Below are 12,750 nucleotides of genomic sequence, written 5' to 3'. Positions count from 1 at the left end.
AGGAACTACCAAATTGTTTTCCAAAATGGCCATCCCATTTTACATCACCACCAATAGTGTGAGAAAATTCTAATTTCTCCACACTCTCACCAACACTTGTTACTATCTGACGTTTTTATTATGACCCAACCTGGGGGCAGAGATCCAAATGCATTCCTAGATGCAAAAACATAGGAAACAATTGGACAAGGAAGCAAAATCTTTGAAGACAAGGGAAAAGCATAAAGGAAGGAAAAGGGTCCTGCAGTTGAGATGGAAAGGAAAGCAGCAGATGTTAGATGTGTTATTCTTATGCAATGAACTGCAGAAAAGTGTGAGCATCGTGCAGCCAGCCTCCAGCTTCCCATCTGGAGCAGATAATATTCACAACAACACTCTTCTGGGTCTATTGACTTATTTTACAGGGAGCCTTCCCATATCGTACCCCATCTGATCCAACACCACAAATCTTATGTGGGAGGATAGTATTCCAATCTGCAAGGGTGTAAGGGCTGCAAAGATTCACTGAATTGCCCCAGGGACCAGACAAAAATAAAGAGAAAGGAAAAGGAAGTGAACAGAATTGAGTTTAGAAGCACAACTTTTTATCTCACATCTCAATCGATGGCTTCCTCTTTCCTCATGATCCCAACCTTATCAATGATGACCCAGAAACCAATGCAAAGGCAAGAGAAGGCAGAGGTGAACCCGGGGTATTTGTGAAACAATTAAAGGCCAGAGGCCTGGTCATCACAAAGTGGCCACAATCATACAGTTAAGAGAGCAAGCTGGGGACAGAAGAACACATTGTGACAGTAGCAAAAAGATGATCAAGTTTCCACTCTCCAGTAATCAGGAAGCCAGGCATACAGCCACGCTGATCCCTAAGTGTTAATTAAATATCATATTAAGCTGTACTAATAGAAGTGTACTGGATTACATACAACACTCATTCAAACATTTATTAAGAAATTACTATGTGTTAGTCACAGTAGTAAAATGACTGAAATAACAAATAGAATGATTAAAATTTTCCAAAGTAAAATTAAATGACTAACATTTACTAAAACTTTTACATGTAGCATCTCACTTCATGCTCCCAAAACTTCTGAGGGAGGACTGTCACCAGACTTCCCTTTCTAAGTTGGATGTGTTGGTGCACATCTGTAATCCCAGTTACTGGGGAGGCTGAGGCAGAAGAATTACAAATTTAAGGCCAGCCTGGGCAAATTATCAAGACCCTATCTCAAAACAAAATAAAAAGGGCTGGGATAGATCTCGGTGGTAGAGTGTTTACCTAACTTGTTTGAGGTCCTGGGTTCCACCCCCAATACCAATAAAATAAGGAAATTTAAATCTAAGAATCTTTCATGTATGTTTTTTATTTCATATATATGTCATATACTTCTATCATATATGTTCATATAGAGTAATGACCAGTGTAATTACACATCACATGCAACCAGAGAATGAGAAGTTTTATTCCATATATGTATAATGTCAAAATTCACTCTACTGTCATTTATAAAAAATGATTTAAAAGGAATTGAAAATTTTTGAAATCAATTAAAATATTGAAAGTCTATATAAAAGAATCTCTTTTCCATAGAGGAGAGGCAAGAGAGGTTAAAAGTAAATTGTCCCAAAGTCACAAAAATTAATAAATGGTGGAGACAGAACAAGAACCCAGGCAGCCTGGGTCTGTAATGTATGCTCATAACAGCTCTAGTCCTTCCTGCCAGGTTTTATGTAACTGGAAGTGACATGTGGTGTTACAGGAAGCTCAGGGCCAATTCTCAGGAGCGTCCCATAAAATACTCTTATCTCTGTTGCCATCTTACCAGAGAAATGAATGAATTAATTACAATAGCTAATGCTGATATGATACTTACATATCAGGCTCTGTTTTAAGTTCTAATGCATCTAGTCTTCATAACAACCTACAAGGAAAATTTCATTATTATCATCATTCTAAATTAAATAACTTGTCCAAGGTCCTATACTAGTGGAGGGCTAACATGGCCAGGATTCACTCCAACTCAAAGGCCTCCTCAAAACCTAATGATGACCCTTGGAATGAGTGGTGGAGCAGAAATTCAAACTCAGTTCTAACTCCTGAGTGACAGCCTTCTATCTTTTCACTCACTTGCCCATAGATGACCCTCAAATCTGCTGCAGGGTGGAGAGGAGCCAGGGAAGAGGGGAGTACAAATGCTCTGGAGACCCATAAGAAAGGACATTTAAGCTGCACTCTGAAGGACAAAGAGCTTGCTGGACAAAGGGAGTTACTACACAACCTAGTATTTGTAAAAGAAATAAAAAGCAAGTAACCTTATCCAAGGGAGAACTCTAAAAAAGACAATACAGTAATGAAAAACAAAGAAATCAAACTATTAAAAACAAAGTATTTTAGATCATTTCAGAAGAGCTTTACTTCAGATTTTAGTTAGAAAACATTCTTGAGGGACTGGGGATGTGGCTCAAGCGGTAGCGCGCTCCCCTGGCATGCGTGCGGCCCAGGTTCGATCCTCAGCACCACATACAAACAGGGATGTTGTGTCCGCCGATAACTAAACAATAAATATTAAAATTCTCTCTCTTTCTCTCCCTTTCTCACTCTCTCTTTAAAAAAAAAAAAAAAGAAAACATTCTTGAAGGGAAACAAGTTTTTAGTCCCTTTAATTTTGACTATACAGTCAAAAAATTCTACAAGGTATAGAAATGTGCAATTTGTCTTTTGTAACATGAATTCTGACGTCCAAAATTTACTTCCTCAAACTAAACGCTGCAAGCTGGTGTCTACCAACCTTCAGGAATGTTTGCAAGATTCTCCATCAGGTCCTGAAACAGTCATCTAGAAACCAAAATGAGCTGGGAAATTCAAACTAAGACCTAAAAGGAACCAGGGCCCACGTGGTTCTGGTGGGGCCAGGGGCCCACGTGCAAGTCGAGGCTGAAACACTGCAAAGATAGATTATTTTTTACTGGCAAACTGATTTATGGCCACACGAAGGGCAGCTGCAGAACCAGTCTGACCATAACTACAATCCTCAAACACAGAACAGGAAGTGATGGAAATAGCAGGAGGACCCTGAAAACCATCGCTCATTTCTGGGTGTTGTGAGACCTAACAAATTCTAATTCTTGCTGCAGACTTGGGGCGATCAATGGAGTCCATGGCCCAAAACGTGACCTCTGAGAAAGTTGGCACAGCAGAAGGGCACTAGACAAGGTGCCTCCACGCCCCCTGGCGGACTCAAACGATAATTATGATGTGCCAATTAAAGGATAGATAGGTTGGGTTTCTGAAAAATTCTGTTTAGCTTCCACAGCAACCCTAAAAGGAGGCGTGGACTCCGTTTTACAGATGAGGAATAAGGTATGACTTGCCAACAGACACAAAAAAGGAAAACAACAGAAGCAATCACTGGGCTGACTTCTAGGAGTACAGGGGCAGGGGTTAGCTCGGACCCCACAGCGACCCTCGGTTCTCCAGGCGGACAAGGTGCAGGCTATCAGCAGGGAGCGTTGGCAGCGCCCAAGTACCTCGGAGGAGGGAGCGCGCAGCGGGTGGTGGCTACTCATCCCGGCGCAGGGCTGCAGCAACCAGGCTAGGGCGCAGCGCGCACCACCCGCTCGCCTGTGCCTGCCCGGACAGCCTCGCGCGCTGTGCGTGTCCAGCCGCTGCAGCACCAAGGCGAGGCGCAGCGTGGACTGTCCACGCGTCTGCACCTGTCCCAGAGCCCGGAGAGACTCGCAAGCCACCACACACGGCGCGCGTGCGTGCAGGACTGCAGCGGGCACGGGCTGGCAGTGCCACAGCAAGCCCACCCTCTCTGTCTCTGGTCTTACCGTAACTGTTCTCCAGTGACCAGGACTTCAGCCATGCGCTCCAGCTCCCTTTGCTGCGCCCCACCACTCCCGCTAGTGCTGCTGTCGCTGCCACCGCCGCCAGTGCTGCCGCCCTCCTCCATGGTCCGGGCCACGCCGCTACCACTGCCTGGGCTATCCGCCTCGGATTCTGCAGTTGGAATCAGTCTGCCCTCACCGAGGCTTCTCCCGCCATCTTTGTTCGGGGCAGTCCCAATGCTCTGACGTGATTGGTTAGGGAGGGAATCCCTGTGAGTTAGCGGAGGCACTAGGCGAGTCCGGCCCCAGAAACTTCAGCTTGGGGGCGTGGCTGGAGCCCCTCGTGGCTGGGGGCGGGGCCGAGGGAGGAAAATATCAACATCTGAGCTGGGCACAGGCTCAGGACTGTGTGTGCTGGCTGTGGATGAATTCCCGGGACTTTCCTTCCTTTACCCTACAAAGGTCTTGCTATGAAAGCCTGCGTTTCTATTATATTGCCCATGCCCAAATTGCAGAGAATGAATGAGAACAGTACACCCAGTAGTGCACAAGAGAGGATATAAATGTCACTGTAGGACATGGACAAAAAATTGGGATGAGGAGTGGTACCGAGGATTGAACTCAGAGGCACTCAACCACTGAGCCTCATTCCCAACTCTACTTTGAATTTTATTTCGAGACAGCATCTCACTGAGTTGCTTAGCGCCTCACTTTTGCTGAGGCTAGCTTTGAACTCGCAATTCTCCTGTCTCAGCTTCCCGGAGTCGCAGGTATTACAAGCCTTCACAACCCCGAGGCAGGGAAAAATTAAGCATTCCTTCCACCCGGACCACTCTCACCGAAGACAACTTACATAACTTGACGGTGTGATCAATACATAACGCTGGCCTGTAATTAAACAGATCTGGGATCGAACTCCACAACTATCTTGAGAGACATAATTTTTCAGTTGCAGGTATGTAGTGGAAGTTTACAGACTAGCAAATGGGTAGCGTGGGATCAATCTCCAGCACCGCCAACAAAAAAGAAGGAGAAGCAGGGAGACGTTGTTTACAGAATGAAAATGCAAGGAAGTTGAAAACCAACTTCTACATATACATGTTTATACGTACATGCGCGTGCGCGCGCGCGCGCACACACACACACACACACACACACACACACACAATCAATTCTGCTATTTCAAAGTATTTATATTTACCCTTCTACAAGTGTATTGTATTTTATTTTGGGGGAGGGCATGTTTGTTTGATCATGTTTTTTCCTTTTCTTTTTTGGTATTGGGGATTGAACCCAGGGGTGCTTAACCACTAAGCTAACTCACCAGCCCGTTTTAATTTTAATTTTTAGTCAGAGTCTCACTAAGTTACTGAGGGTCTCTTTCTAAAGGCTGCCCTCTAAGTTGGCCTCCCAAGTCTGTTGGGATTACAGGCATATGCCACCTCACTCAGCACGTTTTTTTGTTTTTTTTTTTTTAAAGGAAGATCATACAAGTCTTTGCCAAACTGCTGCAATGTTCGTGTTAACATTAACTGAAACTTGCAACAACTCATTAAGCATTCATCATGTGTTTTATATACCACAGGCGTCTTGTTTATATTGTTTAATTTATCCTCAAAATCCTAAGAGTTAAATATTGATTTCAATTTACAACTAACAAAACTTAATCACAGGAATGGGAATGTGACTCAGTGGCATAGTATTTGCCTGCCATGCATGAGGCCCTGGATTTGATCCCCAGCACCAAAAAGAAAAATATGCATAAGCACAGACAGGTAAAGCTTATCTAAATTTTTTATATAGAAGGTTAGGCAGCCTTTGAACCCTAATTCTGCTGACTCCCAAGGTGGTGCTCAGTCAGACTCCAGGATAACACTCCCTCTCATATCCAACATTAAACATCAGGCAACTCTTTTGCTCAAAGAAATTCTTTAAGGTTCTTAACTTTCTAAGTAAATCATGGTGGAAATGTAGACCCAGGGAGTCATAGTTTCAGTTACATGTGATTTTAAAAGCCTTATTCTGTTCTCTGATTTAAGGATGCTGATTCATAATGTGGTTATGGGGGCATGGGAGGATTAGATGAACTCTAGATAGGGCAAAGGAGAAAAGTGGAGGGGAGGAAGGGGAAGGGAGGGGACATGAGGGTAGGAAAGATGGTGGAATGAGATGGACATCATTACACTAAGTACATATATGAAGACATGAATGATGTGATTCTACTTTGTGTACAACCAGAGATATGAAAAATTGTGCTCTATATGTGTAATATGAATTCTAATGCATTCTGTTATACATAACAAATTTAAATAAATAAATAAGAGCCTCATTCTGCATAAAACATAAAAATCATTTAACAGAAGTAGTTAATGCTTTAATTCAGTGATTATTATATAGAATATCAATAATTTGCTTGGGGTCTGGATTTATATCTCAGCAGTAGAGCATATGCCTAGTATTCCCAGTGTTTAATTCCCAGTGCTAAAATGACAACATCAAGCAAATCGTTTTTTGGGGATTCTCACTCAAATGCTGAGTTTCTATCCTGATTCTGTCAAAATTTATAACTTTGTAATCTTTGCTAGTCACTTAACTTTTGGGGGCTTCAATTTCCTATTGACAAAACAGGAATAGTAATTTCTCCCTTATAGGGCTGTTATGTGCTGTTTTAGTCAGCTTTTTCATTGCTGTCATCAAAACAAGAGCAATTTTAGAGGAAGAAAAGTTTATTTGGGGCAGTTTCAAAGATCTCAATCCACAGATGGATTACTGTATTGCTCTATGACTGAAATGAGGCAAAACATCATGGGGGATGAGTGTTGAGGAGGAAAGCATCTCAGGACATGGCACCAGGAGGCAGAGAGAGAGACAGCTTCCCTTACCACTGACACAATATAAACCTCCAGGGTTTATAGTCTCCTCCAGGGACATCCTACCTGCCTATAGACACTACCAGGTAATCCCTATCTGAGGATTAACACACTGATTAGGTGTAGATTCTCATAGTCTAATCATTTTACCTTTAAACTTTCTTTCATTTTCTTACACCTAAGCTTTGGGGGGACACACCATATCTAACCTATAACACGTGGCTTAAATGAATAGCATTATATAAAATTTCCATTATTTAAAATTTTAAAGATTCATTTCAGTAACCAAATTTTTTTTAAGTTAAAAAAGAAGTATCTTAAGCCCGCTACAGTGGCACACATCTGTAATTCCAGCAACTCAGGAGAGTAAGGCAGGAGGTTTGCAAGTTAAAGCCCAGCCTCAGCAACTTACAGAGACCCTGTCTCAAAAGAAACTAAAAAGGGTTGGGGAAAGGTAGCTCAGTGCTTGTCTAGTACGCATGAAACCTTGGGTTCCATCCTTAGGCTGCTCCTTCTGAAAAGTGCCTTAACATATGGAAGGAAAAATTGAGTCGGGAAAATAAGCAGGAGAGAGTATAATTAATTTTTCTTACTTGACAAGATAGTTGTTGTTGTAGTGTGTAGATGGTTGTAGATGTTTATAGGAAATGAGAATTGCTCTGCTGCTATTGTTTTAACCTTTCATTGATACATGAGATATAACATGCCTCACTGGGTAAGGAGAAAAACTCTTTTCCCTAATATAGGGGAAAATTGATGAACTGACTCCTGAGGACTTGTTAGCACCAATGCCTGTGACCAGGAGCCCTGGAGCAAGTGGTCCCAGAGTCAGCTGTGACCTATGAGTATTGATGGAAGAGAGAAGGACACCAATGTGACAATTACTCTAGCATGAAGATTCTGGAAGAGCTAAATTCTGACAGATCTGGGTTTGATTCCTGGCTCTAATTGGGCAAGTTCATCATCTTCTCTGAATTTTCTGTCCTCTTATGTAAAGATTATACCACCAGTCCCATTGGATTATTGGGAGAATTAAATGAAATTTAATAACTGCTTTTATTAAAGGTAGATAGTTCCCCCCACAACCCCCCCCCCCCCACCAGTGCTTGGGATTGAAATCCAGGACCTCATGCATGCTAGGTAAGTACTCTGTCACGGAGCCACATCCCAGCCCTAGGTGGACATTACTAAATGTGAGCTTTCCAGGTCTCCTCGCCTCTTTCATGCTTTCTGTATGTTTTGGTACTTTGGGGGCTAATGTTTCTCAAAATTTTGATGGTGGTATGTAGTGTGTGGGTGTGTGATGTATTTGTGTTTTCAGCCCATTGAAGCCCGATACTTTGATGAAATATAATAAAATGAGATTTTAAAAACTATCTATAAAGCAAAATCCCAAATTCTGTAGGGATCAATAAATGGAAATATTCTGTCAAATTGCTCTACACATTTCTTTTTTTTTTTTTTTTGGCTGGGTGGGGAGAAGGTTTACTGGAGGGTTGACCCCAGCGGTAGTTTACCACTGAGCTACATCTCCAGCCCTTTGTATTTTTTATTTTGAGACAGGGTTTTGCTAAATTGCTTAGGACCTCGGTAACTTGCAAAAGTTGGCCTCAAACTTGTGAACCTCCTGCCTCAGCTTCCCAAGTAGCTGGGATTACAGCGCGCACCACCACACCCAGTTTGCTCTACACATTTCTAATTGATTTTTCAATGTTGTTATGTCTGGTTGTTTTTCACCACAAGTAATGGCCACCAGTTGGCTGACCACACTGTGAGTGGTACTGGTGTACTAAACTTTTCCTAAAGGCGAGTGGCAGTGTGAGGGGATGGGCTTAAATTTATAAAATATGCAAAAGAATAGGGCCACCTATGAAGTTTCATAATAGACTAGTTGTCATGAGTGTTACTGATGCCTCTTAATGTACATCTGTTTTATTCTGGCCTGATCTTATAGACTAACTCAGACGCCTCCATCTCTATGTGATCTTCCTGGACTTTCCCAAGCAGTGTGTTGCACCTTCCTGTGAATTTACATCTTCTTACAGATTTAAGACTATTCTTAACCATTAGTGGAAATCCCAATTCTTTAGCTGCTATAATTTTTATTCTTCTTGTGATTAGAAGAAAACTGATTTGGCAGTATTCTGTCAAGATACTTCCATTGCTAGATCCTGTTAGGAGAATTGTCTTTTAAAAATAAATGTAAAGATAGTAAAAATAAAAAATTCCCTCACCTTCATTATTCACACACATTAAATTAATTAATTGATTAATTTGGGTTGAACCCAGGGGTGCCTAACTACCAAGCCACATCCTCAACCTTTTCTATTTTGAGACAGGGTCTCACTAAGTTGCCCAGAGTGGCCTGGAACTTGCCATCCTGCTGCCTTAGCCTCCCAAGCCACCATGCCTAGCCTATTCACCCCCGTTTTAAATATTTTTGTTATATTTGACTTCATAGGAATGGAAAGAAAGCATTACAAATAAAGTTGAGGTCGCTTGTTCTCCAGTTCCAACTCTGCCTTCCCAGGAAATCCCCTGGGTCTTAACTTTGGTTCCCTGCAGGACTTGAATGCTTGATACTTTGGTGTATGCTGCCACCTGCCGATTTCTTTTCACAATGACATGAAATGATTGTGGATTGCTAATAGGGAAAGGGCTACCTCCTGAGAGTTTGTTGGGAAGTTTAGGGCAGAAGTTGCTGTTTATCCTATTGGGGGTGGGGTGGGGGTGTGCTACTGACATTTAGTCATGAAGGACTGAGATGCTAGTTATTCTCGTTTACTTAGGACAGCACCTCACAAAGCATTGTCCCAAATCCGGAATGTCTGTCTTAGGTGGTCATTTTGCACAATTTTAATATAATATTGAATTATCAGGAATGCAATTATTGTGTACATTGAGAAAAGACTGTACTTTTTTCTATTCCAAACCTGACCCTGAATTTTCATAAAGTGATTTCATTTGTGTGACATTCACTGCATATGGCACAATTATGTTCTGTATTCAGTAAATGCAGCATTCACAGTGATCATCTGTATGTGTTGAGTAGGAATAAATTATTTCGCCTTTTTAAAATGACAAATGCATACATGAAGTATGGAAACATTGAACAAAATGTTTTCTTAATTCTCTTAATTAAAAATTATTCAACCTGAAGTTGGTCATGGTGATTCACACCTGTAATCCCAGCTGTTCCTTAGACTGAAGCAGAAGAATGGTGAGCTCAAGCTTAGCCTCAGCAACTTAGAAAGCTCCTGTCTCAAAATAAAAATAAGAAAGGACTGGGGGTGTAACTGAGTAGTAGAGCACACCTGGGTTAAATCCCCAGGACCACGAATTAAATAAATAAGTAAAATTATTATAAACACCTGAGTATGATTACCTCCTTAGGTCTTCTATGCTCATTTAAATATTGAAGTATTCATTATTTTATTATGTATGATTTCCCTTTTACATTTCTTCCATATATTCTGGTAAGGGCAACATATTGATATTTGGTTAATTACATACACACAAAAAGGTTATATTACCTGCAAACTAAGTACATTAAAACGAAATGATAATTACATCTGTTAGCTTTAAAGGAAACATTGAGTTAGATAGGAGTTTTTTAAAGGTTATAACAGTAGGTATTTATTGAGCTCCTGGGCATGTTCACAAAGTATGGTCTATGCTAAGCATTTATTCCTCAAAATAACCCTTTGAACTGTTTTTCTTCCCACTTTTGAGAAGAAGAAATTGAGGCTAGGGGAAGGGGAGACTTCCAGAGTAGAGCAAATGAGTGAGGCCTCAAAAACCAGTGAGGCCTGGATTTGAACCCAGCTCTGCTGGTTTTAGAAGCCACTTGGGTAGTTCCTTCCCTCTGCTGCCTCTCCACAGGGGCAAGTCCCTGAGCGCCAGTTCTTCCCACAGGCCAATGCTCTGATGTGCTTTACTGGAGTCTTCCTTAAGCCCTTTGAAGGCGGGGTTATCACCTCCAGGCAGACCAGCTGCTGAGAACTCCCAGGCTCTCACTACTGGGGAATAGGATGGCAGCCTCTTCACAGGATTGAAAGAGGAAGTGTGAGGGAGCTTGGCAAATGCAATAATGGTGTTATCTGTGTCCCCTGGCAGGCTTGGACAATTAGCCAGCGCTATCAAGTGCATAAAAGAAAGGGAAAGCTTGCTGGTTCTCTGAGATCCCTGTTCTCTCCTCCTCCGCGCTGTCAATCCTGAGTTTGAACACATCAGAGCCGTGGGACTACCATGACCTCTGTTGGCACAGCGTGGCCTAGATTTTCCCTGTTTGTTTCCTGAGTGAGTATCTTCTCTGTCTACCTAGATTGTAAATAAGAATATGCCCCACAGTTTTCTCCTCCTCCTCCTCCTTTTTCTTTTTTCATTTATGTGGTGCTGGGACTGAATCTGGGCTCTCACACATGCTACCACTAAGTTATTTTCTAAGCTCTCTTCATTTTGAGACAGAGTCTTGCTAAGTTGCCCAGGCTGGTGCCAGATTTGCAATCCTCCTGCCTCAGTCTCCAGAGTCGAGTCCCTGGGATTAAGTTGGGCACCATTGCACTCTGATTTTCTCCTCCTTCCTAAGTGGAGTTATTTCACCCAAAGCTTAGGCACAGAAAATGCACTTGAACTATTGTTCAGGGACTTTGTGTGTGGAAATACCATTTTATTTCTGGATTAAAAATACCACAAAGGAAGAAAAAGAAGTTATCAGATATCTACCTTCATTGATCATGAGAGATAATCTAGAAAATGATTGTGCTTTGATATAAATGTGTGTGCACTGGAGGGCTGTGCTGGATGGCAGAGCCATCCCTTCCTTCTGAACGAAAGGAAGCTCAGAACTTTGTAGGCTGTCAACAATAGAAAGTCCTAATACTTGCTTGGGCACAGGGGTACATGCCTGTTATTCCAGCAACTCAGGAGGCTGAGGCAGGAGAATCACAAGTTCATTGCCAGCTTCAGTCACTTAATGAGGCCCTAAGCAACTTGGTGAGGCCCTGCCTGAAAAATAAAAAATAAATGAGCTGGAGATGTAGCTCAGTGGTAAAGCACCCTTGGGTTCAACCATGAGTACCAAAATAAAATACTGATATTTAAAGTAAAATAGATTAAAAAAACAACAACAACAAACAAAAATCAAAACAGCTTGGAGTTAGTGCTTTTTAAAAATTTTTATTTATAAACTTTTGTAGAGCACTTAATATGTGCCAGGTACTACTTATACCACTTACATATATGTTATAGTTGTTAAATCATTTAATTGAAACATTCCTTATCAGGTTGTTTGGGGATCAGAAAGTAGTACCCCAAAGTAAAGACTTTAAGCCAGACATAAAACCTAAAAATATTACTTTAACTTTCCTTCACCTTTCTGTGTAAGAGCTGGCCACAAAGAAATTCTCTGGTCTACCTTGTTTGTCATAGGTCATAAGAATCTCATTCCAGAAGGGGTCCTGCCCTATAGCTCAGTCTAGTGCTTGACGCAGTAAACAGTAAAGATTTCTTTGCTTTTCTAAGGCAACAGAGGAAAAATAGAGAAGCAGGCTGCTTCATGAAACATGACACAATATCACCACCTAGTGGAAAAAAATCTTGATTGTTATATAAGCAAAACCTTAAAAATCTACTTCACAAAATATGTGAAACTACCATTTAAGTGATTGTATTTCCCACAGAATAAAATAAATTTAGCTGTAATTTAGGACTTTTATCTAAAGTTATTGTAAGTTAAAACAAGGTGATACAGTTTGCAAGCTTGCTTTATTTACTTATTGGCTAGGCTGGGGAACCAACTCTATATGCTAGGAGAGTGCTCTATTACTGAGCAATAGTCCCAACCTTATCATTCTAATTTTTTAAAATCTTTTTTAGTTGTAGATGGACACAGTATCTTTATTTTATTTATTTATTTTTTATGTGGTGCTGAGGATTGAATCCAGTGCTTGAGCAACAACCCAGCCCCTTATCATTCTATTTTAAGAGAACCTAGGTCCAATTGAATTAATGGTAATGATCGAATATCATTAATTAAAATAAAATTATTAAA

General features: G+C 41.2%; 1 protein-coding gene across 3 annotated transcripts in view; it reads right to left on the bottom strand.

Moving 5' to 3' along the window:
- Positions 1–4,078, bottom strand: part of Deptor (DEP domain containing MTOR interacting protein) — a 140,534-nt gene extending 136,456 nt beyond the window's left edge. The window contains exon 1 of one of the 3 annotated variants that reach the window (XM_076835418.2): positions 3,832–4,078. In XM_076835418.2, the coding sequence (XP_076691533.1) occupies positions 3,832–3,953 (122 nt within the window). In that variant the 5' untranslated portion in view covers positions 3,954–4,078. The remainder of the gene's footprint in view (positions 1–3,831) is intronic. The other 2 variants (XM_076835417.2, XM_076835416.2) reach the window with 2 other exon arrangements.
- Positions 4,079–12,750: the final 8,672 nt, after the last annotated feature.

The sequence above is a fragment of the Callospermophilus lateralis genome, chromosome 16, assembly GCF_048772815.1.
Source record: "Callospermophilus lateralis isolate mCalLat2 chromosome 16, mCalLat2.hap1, whole genome shotgun sequence".
Taxonomy (NCBI): domain Eukaryota; kingdom Metazoa; phylum Chordata; class Mammalia; order Rodentia; family Sciuridae; genus Callospermophilus; species Callospermophilus lateralis.
This window is presented reverse-complemented; position numbering and strand designations above follow the sequence as displayed.